This window comes from Monodon monoceros, unplaced genomic scaffold (genome assembly GCF_005190385.1).
Source record: "Monodon monoceros isolate NGI ecotype Baffin Bay Population unplaced genomic scaffold, NGI_Narwhal_1 Super_Scaffold_18, whole genome shotgun sequence".
Classification (NCBI taxonomy): Eukaryota; Metazoa; Chordata; class Mammalia; order Artiodactyla; family Monodontidae; genus Monodon; species Monodon monoceros.
Genome location: NW_021703774.1, coordinates 152,676,630 through 152,692,632, shown reverse-complemented (window position 1 = coordinate 152,692,632; position 16,003 = coordinate 152,676,630). Strand labels below are relative to the sequence as shown.

General features: G+C 41.6%; 1 protein-coding gene across 1 annotated transcript in view; it reads right to left on the bottom strand.

The window, feature by feature from the left end:
• Positions 1-4,461: 4,461 nt before the first annotated feature.
• Positions 4,462-16,003, bottom strand: part of PSMB2 (proteasome subunit beta 2) — a 36,678-nt gene continuing 25,136 nt past the window's right edge. Inside the window, exons 4-6 of the mRNA XM_029230409.1 lie at positions 8,605-8,767; positions 7,035-7,084; positions 4,462-4,697 (exon numbers count right to left, since the gene is read on the bottom strand). Coding sequence (XP_029086242.1) covers positions 4,590-4,697; positions 7,035-7,084; positions 8,605-8,767 — 321 coding nt within the window. The 3' untranslated portion in view covers positions 4,462-4,589. The remainder of the gene's footprint in view (positions 4,698-7,034; positions 7,085-8,604; positions 8,768-16,003) is intronic.

Here is a 16,003-nt window from a genome sequence, read left to right as displayed (position 1 = left end):
GACCCAGTTGCTCAAGCCAGAAATTAGGGAGTCATATTTGATTCTTTCCCTACACCCAATCCATTAGAAAGTCCACATCCTTTTCTTTCTATCTCCTGTGCTACCACCCTAGTCCTCGAGACTATTACAATAGTCTTCCGACTGGTCCCTCTGTTTTCACTGGTACACCTTCATACTAAAGCCCTGCAACAATCAAAACTTTGCCTACTTCCTCAACCATATCTTAAACTATTCTCTTCATCACTCACTTTGCTCTAGCCACACTGGTTTCCTTCCTGTTCCTCAAATTACCACTTTTATGCCTCAGGGCCACTGCACTTACCGTTCTCTTTGCCTGGAATTCTCTTCCCTCAATTCTTTGTAGGTGTGCTGCCAGAGACAGATGGTCAGGTGTTTTGGAGAAATGAAAGGTCTGGGCGTCATCTCCCAAGGGAAAGGTCCAAAGATGTGATTTCTTCTCCCAAGAAGTTTCCCTGCCTCAGCCCACACATACGAAAGGAGGACTGGAGTAAAGGCTGAAAGTATGTTCTGCTTTAACGAAAGCCCTGGGCCTGCAAGAGACATTCTACTACTAAAATTATTTTACACTATGGGAAGTTGAAGGGATTAAATGAGGTAAGACATATGGCACTTAAACTATTTCAGCACCCTCTTCCATCTCTTAAGGGTTCCTTGTCAGCCTCCCTAACCTCTTCACTAGTCAGAGCTAAGCTTCCCTACCCTGAGGCAAAACAGGTGCTCTCTTCTCCAACCTATCCCCTCTCACCTCAAGCCTGGGAAGGAATAAATTGTTTTCAGTGTATTAATCACCTGAAAGCAGATGGGAACCAATCGGGAGACCATTCTGAGCAGTGTTTGGCCAGGAGTGTTAAAGCATCAGTGCATTCCCAGTGTTTTTCAAACTTGAAATTGATTTAGGACATAGCTGGCATTAAAAAAAACAAAATCTGGTAGAAGAAAACAGATTAGAAAATATCAGAGTGCACTACATCACGACTCAATCATACATATATACGCACCTGTAAGAAAAGTTCCAGGAAGCAATGCTTACCCTTCTTACAGTAGGTATATATATATACAGGCGTGAAGTAAAAAATGTATGCTGAGGCCATATCAATTCAGTTGGGTCATGGCTTTATGAGGTACAGAACAGGGAAAGGAAATTGGGGACCTGGGTTGGTAAAGGATTATGAAATGTTTAGCATGTCAAACCAAAAAGGTAGGCTTTATTCTATAAGCAATGGAAAACCATCAGAAAAGTTTTAAGTGAGGAGAGGAATGGACAATCCAATTTTTCGAGTACAGAGAAAAAACTGGAGAGGGAGGAGATTAAAAGTAGAGAGAGCTTCCCTGGTGGCGCAGTGGTTGAGAGTCCGCCTGCCGATGCAGGGGACACGGGTTCGTGCCCCAGTCCAGGAAGATCCCACATGCTGCGGAGCGGCTAGGCCCACGAGCCATGGCCGCTGAGACTGTGCATCCGGAGCCTGTGCTCTGCAGCGGGAGAGGCCACAACAGTGAGAGGCCCGCGTACCGCAAAAAAAAAAAAAAGTAGAGAGAAGTTAGGAAGCTGTTAAAATAGCCCAAGAGGGACTTCCCTTGTGGTGCAGTGGTTAAGAACCCGCCTGCCAATGCAGGGGACACAGGTTCGAGCCCTTATCTGGGAAGATCCCACATGCCACGGAGCAACTAAGCCCGTGCGCCACAACTACTGAGCCTGCACTCTAGAGCCGGCAAGCCACAACTACTGAGCCTGTGTGCCTAGAGCCCGTGCTCCACAACAAGAGAAGCCACCACAATGACAGGCCTGCACACCGCAATAAAGAGTAGCCCCTGCTTGACACAACTAGATAAAGCCTGCGCGCAGCAACAAAGACCCAATGCAGCCATAAATAAATAAATAAATGGGGAAAAAAAAAAATCCAAGGGAGTTCCCTGGTGGCTTAGTGGTTAGGATTCCAGGCTTTCACTGCCATGGCCTGGGTTCAATCCCTGGTCGGGGAATTGAGATGGAGATTTTCATTAAAAGATTTAGGAAGGTAAAGCAAGCATACTCCAACAAAAATTAATAATAATAAAAAAAGATTTAGGAAGTAAAACTGCCAGAACTTGGTGACTATGTGAAGGTTGGAGATAAAGAAGGCATCAAAAATGATGCCCAGCTAAATGCAATATGGTATCCTGGATCATATCCTAGAACAGAAAAAGGACGTTAGTGGAAAAATCAGTGAAATCTGAATGAAGGCTGGAGTTTAGTTAATATCAATACTAATGTGCCAACCAATGTTGGCTTCTTAGTTTTTACAAATGTTAACATGTTAACATCAGGGGAAACTAGGTGAGGGGTATAAGGAAACTCTGTGTTATCTTTGCAACTTTTCTGCAAAACCAAATTTATTCCAAAATAAGCTTATCAAAGATAAATGATGCCTAGGTTTCTGCCTTGGGCACTTGGGAGCTGGGGGCTGATGGTAAGGCTTAGATTTAGACATGCTGAGTTTGATGTCCCTATGACTAGAGGGTGAGATACCTAGAATTAAGTGTATCTTGAGCTCAGAAAAGAGATCTGGATTGGAGAAAACAGACTGGAAGTCAGGGTGGGCTGGTGGGCTTGCCTATGAGAGTGCCCTGGGGACACTTATATTCAAAGGCAGAGAACAATTTCATTCCTCGTGAGGCTTGGATGCAGAATAACAAGTTTATCAATAATTATGTACTTATTGAGCACTTACCACATACCAGGCCCTGTTCCAAATGCTTTATATTTGCACATGGAATCCTCATACAATTTTAACCATTCTACAGATGGGAAAACCATGAAGCAGGACTGCTCATGCCTTAGTAGTGGCACTCAACTGGGGCAAGCCTAAGAATCACCTGTGGAGTTTTAAAATAGATGCCTTGGAAAGAGATTCAGGAATCTAGCCCAAAGCCCACACCTATGCATACCGATGGTGGTGTTTGATGATAAACCAGCTGTGGTCATGTGAATCATCTCTTTTGCCCATTTAGTCAATGATTAGCTTGTCATTGGTAAATGATTAGCATTTACCATTGGTGTATTAAAAAGTGTACGACATTCAATTTGATATTAATCCAATACTGTTAATACAAATGTGCTGATCTATACGGAGTATCTTAGAGAGATGGTATATTTCGCCTCAGATAAACCCAAAACCTATTGTATGTGGTATTACGAGTAGCACAGAATGGAATAAAGTAGGGCTTACCTTAGTTTAAGACCAAATGGTGCTCACAGTATGGTTCCCAGACCAGCAGCATCAGCATCAATTGGAAATATTAGAAATGTAAAATCTCAGGCCACACCCTAAACTACAGGAGTAGGACCCAGCAAGCTGTGTTTGTAAGGAAGCTGGGATGCATGCTAAAGTTTGAGGACCACTGCTCCAAAAAAGCTTCAATCTGGTGGTTCTCTATCATCACCTAAGATTAGAAGCTTTAAAAAAATATTCCTAGTTTAGGCCCCAAACCTGTTTGTTAGAATCCGGGAGTGAATGCAGCCTAATCATGTAGACTAAAAAAGAAAACTCCCCAGGTGACTCATACATACATCTGGTTAAGAACCACTGTTTTAGTGGCACCAATCAAAAAATATCTACATTACTCATTTCCAAAAAGCTAGGTTAGGAAGTAAAACAGATACCTGGTTAACCACCTACGGTACACCAATTTCATGGAATATTATCCAACTGTCAACAACAATAAGGTAGTTATTTAGGTACTGATATAAAAACAATCTCCAACACAGTGTTAAATGAAAAAAAGCAATATGCAGAACATTTAAAAATATTTTTTAAAAGGGACGTGGGCATGCACGTATTTTATACAAGAACAGCATATCTCTTAAAGGTTAGATAAGAAATTAGTAGCTGAAGTTTCCCCTGGGAAGGGAAGAAGGTGATTAAATTATAGGGATGGGAGAAACATTTTTACTGTGTGTTTTCGTACTGTTTACATTTTTTTTTTAATGGCCCAATAACAATTTTTTTTGGGGGGGGAGGGTTCTTCTAGACGTTTTACAGTTTTATTTTTTATTTATGTTTCTTTTTTTTTTTTAATTGGGGTATAGTTGTTTTACAATGTTGTGTTAGTTTCTACTGTACAGCAAAGTGAAGTAGAGTTCTCTGTGCTGTCCACTTGGTTTTTATTAGTTACTTATTTTATACATATTAGTGTATGTATGTCAATCTATAGGTACATATATTACTTATTCAAATTAATTAAGTTAAAAATGTTTAAGCTTAGGGGCAATAAAGAACCACTGCTTTAGAGGGAATGAAACATTAGCAAGCAAGCTGTCAGCTGCTAAAGGGCAATCAGAGCATTAATGAAGGGAAAGGGGCAGGAGGAAAGACAGTCCCGGCAAAAAGTCCAATGCAGGTAATCCTCCCTCCACTTCCTTCCTGACGTGATGTTAGGTAAACTGAGACTCAACCCAGAGCACTCAATTTATCCATAGTCAGCTTTATTCTGAAATAACCATCTATGGAGAGCACACATCAAAAGAGTAGAAAAAAATAAAGGAGCCCATCAAAAAAAGTTCCCTGGCAAGTGGGAGGGAGGGCATGACGTTAGGAGCCCTGTTTAGGGAAGGAAATGTTGTCCAGGTCGTGGATGCCATTCTTGTCAATGATTCGAACACTGAAGGCTGGCAGATTCAGAATGAAGCGTTTCTGGAGCTGCAGAGAAACATGAAGGAAATCAGTCAACAAGTTTTTATTGAGAACTAACTGTGGTCCAGGCTCTGTTCTAGGCACTGGGCATATAAGCAGATAATAATCTCTGCTTTTGTGCCGCTGGTATCCTATTGGAGGCAGTTGGTACTAGGACACTGAGGAAAGCCCAAACTGCAGGTGGAGGCTGACTGGAAGGTAGTGAGCAAGAGCTGAGGGCTTGACTCTGGTCAGTCAGCTGATGAAGAATGAGACAATCTAATGCTCTATTCCTCACAATTTGCCACTAATTAGCCTGGTAAACAGACTTCTCTTTTAAAGTGTCTCAAGGTAACAAGCCAACCAAGGAGCGACTGCGCTAGGAATAAGCTTTGGACCAAAGCCATGTACTCCTAGGTCCCAACAGTTTGCTCCAGTCACCCGCCCACATTATAAGGACCAGATGTGTATGTGTTTGTGTGTATAGCTGGGGGGTGGTGGGAAGGATGGCCTCAAAACTACTCTTGGAACAACTCCTGCTTCTGTCTCCTCCAATACAAGCTAACCTGTCATTAAAGAAACACCTCTGGGCTTTCATGAGACTCTTTGCTTGAGAGGCTATTCCAAAGGAGCTGTGGTCTATGTGCATAAAACCAGACGGCCCCCATTAACCTGGCTGGAGATTATTGAGAAACACAGCTGGAGGAAATCTTTGCTTCTGTGGGAGACTCTTCCTGGACACCTCACTTAATCTCTAGATAGAAGGCACAAAGCTCCATGTGCTCCCTTAGGGGCATATCCTGGACATGTACACCTCTCCAGGCCTAAGCCCTCTCTCTCTTGATGTTTCCCATCTCCTTTACAGATGAGGACTGGACAGCAAGAACCATTTCCATTTCTACCGTCCTCTCTGGCTGATGACTCCTGTGTCCAGACACCAGCTCCAAGATCAAGAAAAGGTGACAATAAGGAAATGTGGGTTTATAAAATAATCATATTTAGGATCCTTGAGGAATAAAGTCTCAAAGCATTCGATATTCCAGTGGCTTCTTCCTGGCAGCCCCTTGCAACACTTGGGGCTGCTGGACTAATACGGCCTCGTGGCTGAATGGTTAATAAGAAAAGCACATGAGTTTATTCTCAGCTTCTGCTTTGGAAAGGGGATTTACAAACAAGAGGAAAAAGGGGCACTATGGACTGAAAATGACAGGCTTGTGTAAGAGGCAAACTGACATTACTGTCCAATGCTACCACCTGCTCTCAACCTCCTACTCTCTTCTCACTAGACCACGAATTCAAGTTCATCCTTAGGCTACAAGAACAGTAGAAGAATTAAAAAGCCTACAGGAGCTGCTTTCTTTTCCTCCTCATCTTCCATTCATACCCCAGAGCCTTAGACTCCTAGGAGTAGTATTGGAATGGGCAGGGCCTGTGTTCCTGGCCTCATAAACTAAGGGCTGCTCTCCCCTACTGCCCAAAGCCTCTTAGTTACCTTCTATGGCCTCCTGAATTCCCAGCAGAGGCTTTCCCTCCCAAACTTACGTACTATTAAGGGAACAGACTTTTTTTTGTGGGGAGGGGGCTGCATTTGGTCTTCGTTGCTGTATGCAGGCTCTCTCTAGTTGCAGCGAGTGGGGGCTACTCTTCGTTGAAGAGCAGGGGCTCTAGGCACAAGGAATTCAGTAGTTGTGGCTCGCGGGCTCAGCAGTTGTGGCTCACGGGCTCTACAGTGCAGGCTCAGTAGTTGTGGCACACGGACTTAGTTGCTCCACAGCATGTGGGATCTTCCCAGACCAGGGATCAAACCCGTGTCCCCTGAGTTGGCAGGCGGATTCTTAACCACTGCACCACCAGGGAAGTCCCCAAGGGAGCAGACTTTATGACAACTCCAGGTAGCACAAAAATAGAGCAGGTATAAAATCTAGCACAATAGTTCTTAAAGTATGGCTCCAGTTACCACCTGCAGCAAAATCATTTGGGACTGCTGGTTAAAATATTCTCAAGATCTACACCAGGACCACTGAATCAGAATTGGGTGGAGAGTGTGAATCTGCCTTTTTTAAGAAACAAGCTCCCCAGATGATTCTTATACATGCTAAATTTTGAGAACCACTAGTCTGGATGAACCAAAAAGAAAATTAATTAAATTATAAAATTGACATTGATGAGAAGGTGACCCATGAGTGAAAAAAATAAGCTTGTTATGTACCAAACTCTACCCCTGGTAGCAACTTCACATCTGGTTAGTGGATATTTATTATACCTTCTGGCAAGGATCAGAAAAAATGCAACTGAGGAATGGGAACAATATTGGCAAACAGAGAGACAAAACATTCCTTTCAGGATCCCATGGGAGCTACTCACCTCCTCCAGACATTTCCTAAGAAGCTCCACTGCCTTCTCACGTGAGATAGCTGAAAGAGAACACAGAGGCCAGGCACTCAAGGTGCTGACATTAAGTCCAACGCTCTGCTGCAACTTTTGACTAAGTTTCACATGTTTCCAGGTCAGCATATGCCACACAAATGCCACACAACAGAAAAGGCAAAAAAACAACAAAAAAAGCCTAGCCTTCTGGCTTTCAACAAACTTATTCCATATGCAGTTGAGGGTGCCCCACACCCAATGCTCAGGCAGCCACAAGCCATTGCAAATTGATTTGCTACAGAGAAGGGAGAGCATGACGGAATTCTGCCTCCCATGGCCAGGGCTTGCCTCTAGAGAAGTCCAGCGGCCTGCCTCTTCGTTATAGCCCATCCCCCAACTCCCAACGCCCCCAGCCTCCCTTTAGACCAGGGCTTAAATCAGCTCCATCTGCCCTAGCCAGCTGCAAATCAGGGAAAGGGAGGCCAGGGCCAGTGTTTTAGCCTCACTTTGCCAGCTGGGCCTCAGTTTAACAATGGAATGAGAATTCATAGGATGGGGCTGAGTCTCTCATAAAATAGGAGCCAAAGGAACTGTCCACAGGCATGGCAAACTGGGATGACATATTACTCAGTTAGGCTTCAGGGGTGGTTGGTGGTTATTTTGGTGGGCAAATCAGCTGTATTACTGACAGACGCCAAATCAAGAAGCAGTCACTAGGAGGCCAGGCTAATTCTTTTTAGGATGTGGCCTGGAGCTCTGGCATGGCTGAGGTTGAGTGAGAGGGCAGCACCAAAAAAGGAATGAACAAGCCAGATTCTTACTATACTGACAGGGATGAATGGAATGTAAGGAGAAAACTGGTTATCCGTGCTACATCTATAGCTTGTAAAAGCTGAGAATCCCGACTGCCTACTGCTCACAGTGGCTGAAGCTGAGGTTAGGATTGGGGTCAGAAAATAGAGCTTAACACAAAAGCATCCCAGTGTCTGGAGGTTTGCCAAGCTGATGGTTCATGGACAAGTAGAGAGCCAGCTTTTTCTTGTAGGAGAGGGTAGCCATTAGGTGATAAGAACCAAGGGAACAGCTCAGGCTATGGCCCTAGAAAGCTTTGATATTTAGGAAAAGAAACCCTCAGTTGTCAAGCTGGAGACCTGTTCATCACCACAAGCTCAAAACAAACATTCAAACCACTTGGTTTACTTGCTCATTCTTTACACCTGAGAAGCTAATGAGCACCTAACTAGGGCAAAATGAGTGAAAAAACTGAACTTATGTAACTGAAGAATTATAGTTTTACTCCAACTCCCCTTTAAAACAAAACAAAACCCAGCTCTGGGCATATGCAATACCTCGTTTTATCTGGCAGAAGAGGGAGTTCGATCAGCTTTTCCATAACCCTAATGACCTACAGGAGAAAGCTTCCAGAGGGCACCTGCATGTACTTCTTAGGATCCATCCTCCTTTCAAGCCCTGGCCACCCAACTCCAGGGGGTTGTGCACAAAACCAGGAAACAGCTGAGGACAGGGCTCTGCTACTGCTCCCTACACTTAGAGAGCTGAAACTTACTTGGTGTGTAATACCGGTCCAGGATACTGAGAGTCAGGAAGGCACCATAGCCGTGGGCTGCAAAAGGGGCTTTTGCCAAGGCTGCCAGGTAGTCCATGTAGTAGAGCGCTGGACCCTCATGCTCATCATAGCCAGCCAGGAGGAGGTTGACATGATATGGGGTCTGCAAAGGAAAGACACTGCAAAGTGATGGTCAAAGCGATAACACCAACACCTCTCCTCATGGAAATAGGAACGTTCCAACTCTTGATAAATAAGAAAATAGCAGCAGCTGAGTAAATCATGATGAAAGTAAAGATTTAGACAAATCTAAAGGACCCAGAGTGTGGTCAGAGGTAAAGGGAGGTCAGCTTGTTTTCTCTGAACAGAAGAGTATTTGGAGCACTTTAAGGTATGTGAAAAAGCTGCTGCTTAAAGCCCATGGACCAAAACCTGTTACAAAAGCATTTCAAAGGCAAAGCACGGGTGTTCTTGTATTGTTCCTAATAGCTGAAACCAACACACACAACTCTGAGAGTGTCAGGCCACAGGCTAAAGAAAGCTGCAGCTCCAACCACATCATCCAAAAGAAGAAGGCTCGGTCTGGACAACTGGACCAAAATCTCAAATGGTAAACTGGAAGGAAAGGGAACCCTCCAACACTGTTGGTGGGAACGTAAACTGGTGCAGCCACTATGGAAAACAATATGGAAGTTCCTTTAAAAGCTAAAAACAGAGCTACCATACGATCCAGCTATTCCACACCCGGGTATATGTCCAGAAAAGACAAAACTCTAATTCAATACACGCACCCCAATGTTCATAGCAGCACTATTTACAATAGCCAAGTCATGGAAACAACCCAAGTACCCATCAAGAGATGACTGGCTTAAGAAGATGTGGTACATATATACAATGGACCATTACTCAGCCATAAAAAAGACTGAATTATTGCCATTTGCAGCAACATGGATGGACCTAGATAATACTTAGTGAAGTAAGTCAGAGAAAGATAAATATTATATGATATCACTTATATGTTGAATTTAGAAAATAATACAAGTGAATCTATATACAAAACAGAAACTAACTCACAGACATAGAAAATAAACTTACGGTTACCAAAGGGGAAAGGAAGCGGGGGTATACATTAGGAGTATGGAATGAACAAACTACTACACATAAAATAGATAAGCAACAAGGATTTACTGTATAGCATAGGGAACTATATTCAAAATCTTGTAATAACCTATATTGGAAAATAATCTGAAAAAAATAGTATATATAAAACTGAATCTTTTTTTTTTTTTTTTGCGGTACGCGGGCCTCTCACTGTTGTGGCCTCTCCAGTTGCGGAGCACAGGCTCCGGACGCGCAGGCTCAGCGGCCATGGCTCAAGGGCCCAGCCGCTCCGTGGCATGTGGGATCTTCCCAGACCAGGGCACAAACCTGTGTCCCCTGCCTCGGCAGGCGGACTCTCAACCACTGCGCCACCAGGGAAGCCCAAAACTGAATCATTCTGCTGTATACCTGGAACTAACATAATATTGTGTATCAACTATAAAAAAAGAAAAGATTTTTAAAAAAAAGAAAAAAAGAAACAAGTCTTGCAGTAGGGAAGGGTAGAAAGTCGCAAATATTTAAGTCAAATCACTAAACTTTTTTTTTGGCTGTGTCACACATCTTGCAGGATCTTAGTTCCCTGACCAGGGATTGAACCCACGCCCCAGGTGGTGAAAGCTCAAAGTCCTAACCACTGGACCGCCAGGGAATTTCCAAATCATTAAACTTTTAATGCAGACAGTAATAATGGAAGTTCATAAATACAAAGAAATGTGGTAACTCTAGAAGAACTGTAGATTTAGGTGAAATGCTAATATTTTCCTAATATAATAAGGCTCTGCTAAGGTAACTAAGAAGTAATTTTTATCAGTGAGATAAATAAACAGTACTTATAATAACCTATTTATAGGTATCCTTTCTTTGTATTACCTGCAAGTCTAAAAATGCAAGTTTCTACAGAGAACCTTAACTATGTCTGCCTTGCTCTTCATCTCCAAATGGATGATTCTTTTTCTACACCAGGTGGGCCATTTACCATGGCCTGTCTATGCTGCCAGGCATCAGCGGTGAGACTTCCATGTAAAATGTCTTCCTTTTTCTGTGCAAAGTGTGTTTTCCCTCTTGCATTTGGCACAGTGGCTAGTGAGCAGGCCTTGCCCATGGTTATATGTCCCTCCCTAAACTTATACATTCGATTAAATGCACATTAAATGAAATCAAATACATTTATGCATCCTATTATGGGGCATAAAGTAATAACAGCTAATGGTCTTAAAAGTGATGCTTTGTATTCTTTGAACACTGATTAACATGGGCACTTGGCAGCCTGAAGAAACATTCTAACTCATGTTAGAAGGACACATGAAAATATCATGTACTTACTTGGAATTCCAAGCCAGCTGTGCTAAGTAATATTTCCCTTAGACTACAAAGTAGCCCTAACCTGCAAACAAGTTTCTGCCTTGGGGATAAGATGGTGAATAGTCTCAGGGCTTAAGAATTGACCAGCAATAGTCAAGTCTTTAGAGAAAATAATCTGCCTATCACATTTCCCAGTAAGTAGCGTGCTACACTTTGCCAGGCTCTGGAATTCTCTGCCACATTCTGTGACTACATTCTTAGTAAGTCTGACCTTAGGCAAGACACTTAACCCCTATGAGCATATGTTTCCTTATGTGTAAAACTGAGTTAATTAATCCTTCCCCTTTCTGTCTTCTATGAAATATGGTGAGAAAAAAATAATAGAGGTGAGGCATCCCAAACTCCGGAAGAAAAAAATGCTACCTGAATTCTTAGTATATTAGCTATACCCCAGTCTCCTTTTGACAGCTTACCACTTTAAACAACAACAACAAAAAAGTCTAAATTACCTAAAAATAAAAAATATATAATATATATATTTTTAAACTGTGAGAATAGTAATGCAAAGTCAGGCAGATAAAGAATACTGTAGTGTTCTTATAGTTAAAATTCGAATAGCAAAATAGAGAGAGAAATATACAGCAAGGAGATTCTAACTGGTTTCCTTCCCCAAGAGGTTTAATAATATAGTTTCTTACCTATCACAAAGTAAGTTCATCTTTTTGCTATGAGGATAACTCTACTCTTCTCCATTCACTGGAGAATACTCCTTTTACGGCTAACCAAAACAATTTTATCAAGTTGCAATGGTATATTAAGGATCCACCCAGATAACTAGAGACCTAACCAGCAGAACCCTCATATGCTGTCTCCAGTGAGGCTCTTGCCCACACTTAAACTGTATTTAACACAATTAATGTGATCTTTAAAAGCCACCACCAAAAAATTTTTACATGAAGATGTCAACGGAATTTCAGAAGCAAACTGTATTGCTTAACTGGTCTATATAATATCATTTATTTATGCTTAAGCATCTGACACACACACACATCAAAGCCGGTATTCAGAAGCTATAACACGTGGTATAGAAGATAACTCATAAATTATTCTGTGACTTCGAATCATCAACTTTTGCATGTGTGAGATGCTTAAGCATAGATAAATGGTGTTATTTAGACTAATTAAATCAATACATCTGTGCAACAACTTGCAGTTTCTGAAATTCTTTTGACAATGCTCCATCAAAGATCTCTGGCTCACACTATTTTTTTTCTTTTAATTTCAAATAAAGTCTTGTATACTGCCACTCTCTTACTCCTCTAAGAATCATGACATTCAAAGTGACAAAGCCATAGTGATGGGTCTCTTGACTGTTACATTTCCTCATATTCTTGATGCAACAGTGTTTTCCTGGAATAAGACAAATTCCAAGCCATTCGATTTTGTGAAACTCTTACAGCATATACATGTGTGACTGTGGTGTGTTTAGGAAAACATATAGTATGTGTAAGACACAATCCACCTATTCAAATATTTATACCAATTATAAACTCCATGAAGGCAGGATTGTGTCTGGCTTGTTCAATGATGTATAAGCATACAGTATATGTTCAGTAAATATTTGCTGAGTGAATAATAATCATACCAGAAGGCATTATATATGTTTTTGTTTTGTTTTTTTTTGCGGTACACAGGCCTCTCACTGTTGTGGCCTCTCCTGTTGCGGAGCACAGGCTCCGGACGCGCAGGCTCAGCAGCCATGGCTCACAGGCCCAGCCGCTCCGTGGCATGTGGGATCTTCCCGGACTGGGGCACGAACCCGCGTCCCCTGCATCGGCAGGCAAACTCTCAACCACTGCGCCACCAGGGAAGCCCTATATATGTTTTAATACATATATGGCTAATGCCTAGTATCACAAGAAGAAAGATTAAGAAAATCACTAAACAAATGTCAGAAAGTGATAGGTCCTACTTCCGAGAACTGGTTGAAGTTTAAGTTGACTGCCAGTATCCTATGATTGCACATAATATTGCTGCTTTTTTCTAGGCTCCTAGGTCCTTCTCTTCCTACTTTTCTTTAGACATAGGTTGCTAAGTAAGTAAAAAAATTATGCTACAGGCATTTAGAATTAAATGAAGAGAACGGTAGCTTATATATCTCAGGAAGAAACAGCTGGACTACATTACAGTTAGACCCGAGTTTGAAATCCAGCTCTATTACCAGACGTGTAGCTTTAGAAAAGTTAGTAACCTAACCTCTCTGAAAATGTTTTCATTGAAAACATGGGATAATACCTACTACAAAAAGGCTGCACTGAAGACTCAAAGAGATAATGCATATAAACAAGCATAGTACCCAAAACATAATAAAGCCTCAGTAAATGCTAAAGTAATTACTAGGAAACACAATCACCTATGAAGTTCACAGTGTCCATGAAATAAACAGGGTAAGCACTCAAGAGAAGCCCATACACTCCTAGCACTGAGATATAAGATAAATTCCTCATATAGTCAAATATACCCCAAAGAGCCAAAACAATCTTGAAAAAGGAGAACAGAGCTGGAGGAATCATGCGCCCTGACTTCAGACTATACTACAAAGCTACAGTAATCAAAACAGTATGGTACTGGCACAAGAACAGACACACAGATTAACAGAATAGAAAGCCCAGAAATAAACCCATGCACTAAAAGTCAATTAATCTATGACAAAGGAGGCACAATGGAGAAAAGACAGCCTCTTCAAAAAGTGGTGCTGGGGAAACTGGACAGCTACATGTAAAAGAATGAAATTAGAATATTCTCTAACACCATATACAAAAATAAACTCAAAATGGATTACAGACCTAAACGTAAGACTGGATACTACAAAACTCCTAGAAGAAAATACAGGCAGGACACTCTGACATAAATTGCAGCAATATCTTTTTGGATCCGTCTCGTAGAATAATGGAAACAAAAATTAAAATAAACAAATGGGACCTAAACTTAAAAGCTTTTGCACAGCAAAGGAAAACATATACAAAATGAAAAGATAGCCTATGGAATGGGAGAAAATATTTGCAGAAGATGCTACCAATAAGGGATTAATTTCCAAAATATACAAACAGCTCATACAACTCAACAAAAAATGGGCAGAAGACCTAAAGAGACATTTCTTCAAAGATATACTGATGGGGACTTCCCTGGTGGCACGGTGGTTAAGAATCCACCAGCCAACGCAAGGGACATGAGTTCGAGCCCTGGTCCGGGAAGATCCCACATGCCACGTAGCAACTAAGCCTGTGTGCCACAACTATTGAGCCCGCGTGCCACAACTACTGAAGCCTGTGTGCCTAGAGCCCGTGTTCCGCAACAAGGGAAGCCACCGCAATGAGAAGCCCGCGCACCACAATGAAAAGTAGCCCCCACTCACTGCAACTAAAGAAAGCCGGCATGCAGTAACAAAGACCCAACGCAGCCAAAAATAAATAAATAAATAAAAATTTTAAAAATTGGCCATTATTTATTTTTTATTTTTTTTTGCGGTATGCGGGCCTCTCACTGTTGTGGCCTCTCCCGTTGCGGAGCACAGGCTCCGGACGCACAGGCTCAGCTTCCATGGCTCACGGGCCCAGCCACTCCACGGCATGTGGTATCTTCCCAGACCGGGGCACGAACCCGTGTCCCCTGCATCGGCAGGCGGACTTTCAACCACTGTGCCACCAGGGAAGCCCCAAAATTGGCCATTATTATTATTATATATATTAAAAAAAAAAGACATACTGATGGCCAAAAAGCACATGAAAAGATGCTCAACACTGCTAATTATTAGAGAAATGCAAATCAAAACTACAATGAGGTACCACCTCACACCCATCAGAATGGCCATTATTTTAAAATCTACAAATAATAAATGCTGGAGAGGGTGTGAAGAAAAGGGAACCCTCCTACACTGTTGGTGGGAACGTAAATTGGTGCAGTTACGGAGAACAGTATGGGGGTTCCTTAAAAAACTAAAAATAGAGTTGCCATATGATCCGGCAATCCCACTCTTGGGCATATATTCAAAGAAAACTCTAACTTGAAAAGATACATGACCCCAATGTTCACAGCAGGACTATTTACAATAGCCAAGATATGGAAGCAACCTAAATGTCTATCAACAGATGAATGGATAAAGAAGATGTGGGCTGTGTGTGTGTGTGTATACACACACACACACACATATACATACACACACACAATTATTAATCAGTCATAAAAAAGAATGAAATAATACCATCTGCAGCAACATGGATGGACCCAGAGATTATCACACTAAGTGAAGTCAGTCAGACAGAAAAAGACAAGTATCATATGCTATCACATATATGTGGAATCTAAAAAAATGATACAAATGAACTTATTTACAAAACAGAAACAGACTCAGACATAGAAAACAAGCTTACGGTTACCACAAGGGAAGGGGGGCATATATTTGGAATTTGGGATTAATAGATACAGATATATAAGGATCTACTGTATAGCACAGGAAACTACATTCAGTATCTTTTAATAACCTATAATGGAAAAGAATCTGAAAAAGAATATATATATATACATATATATATCTGAATCACTTTGCTGTACACCTGAAACATTATAAATCAACTATACGTCAATAATATTTTTTTTAATTTTTAAAGGAAAATAAATAAAATTTTAAAGGAAAATAAACAAACACCTCATATACATCTTCCTAAAGGGATATGGTGGGAATTTTATAAAAAGTGCCCAGCACACTGCCTGACACATGGTAGAAATATATGACAGTTTCCTTCTCTCTCCTTCCTGGACTCTTGGAAGGAGCCCTAAGGTGAAGGTATTCATTGTCACAAACATTCATAAGCACTGACACTTCGAGCATACCTACTTCACAGTACACCCACCCTAACCTATCTTGAAATTGACACAGGCACAGAGACATTTTCCTGGAAGCCTGAAAAAACAAAAACAACAAATCCTACATCCAGAT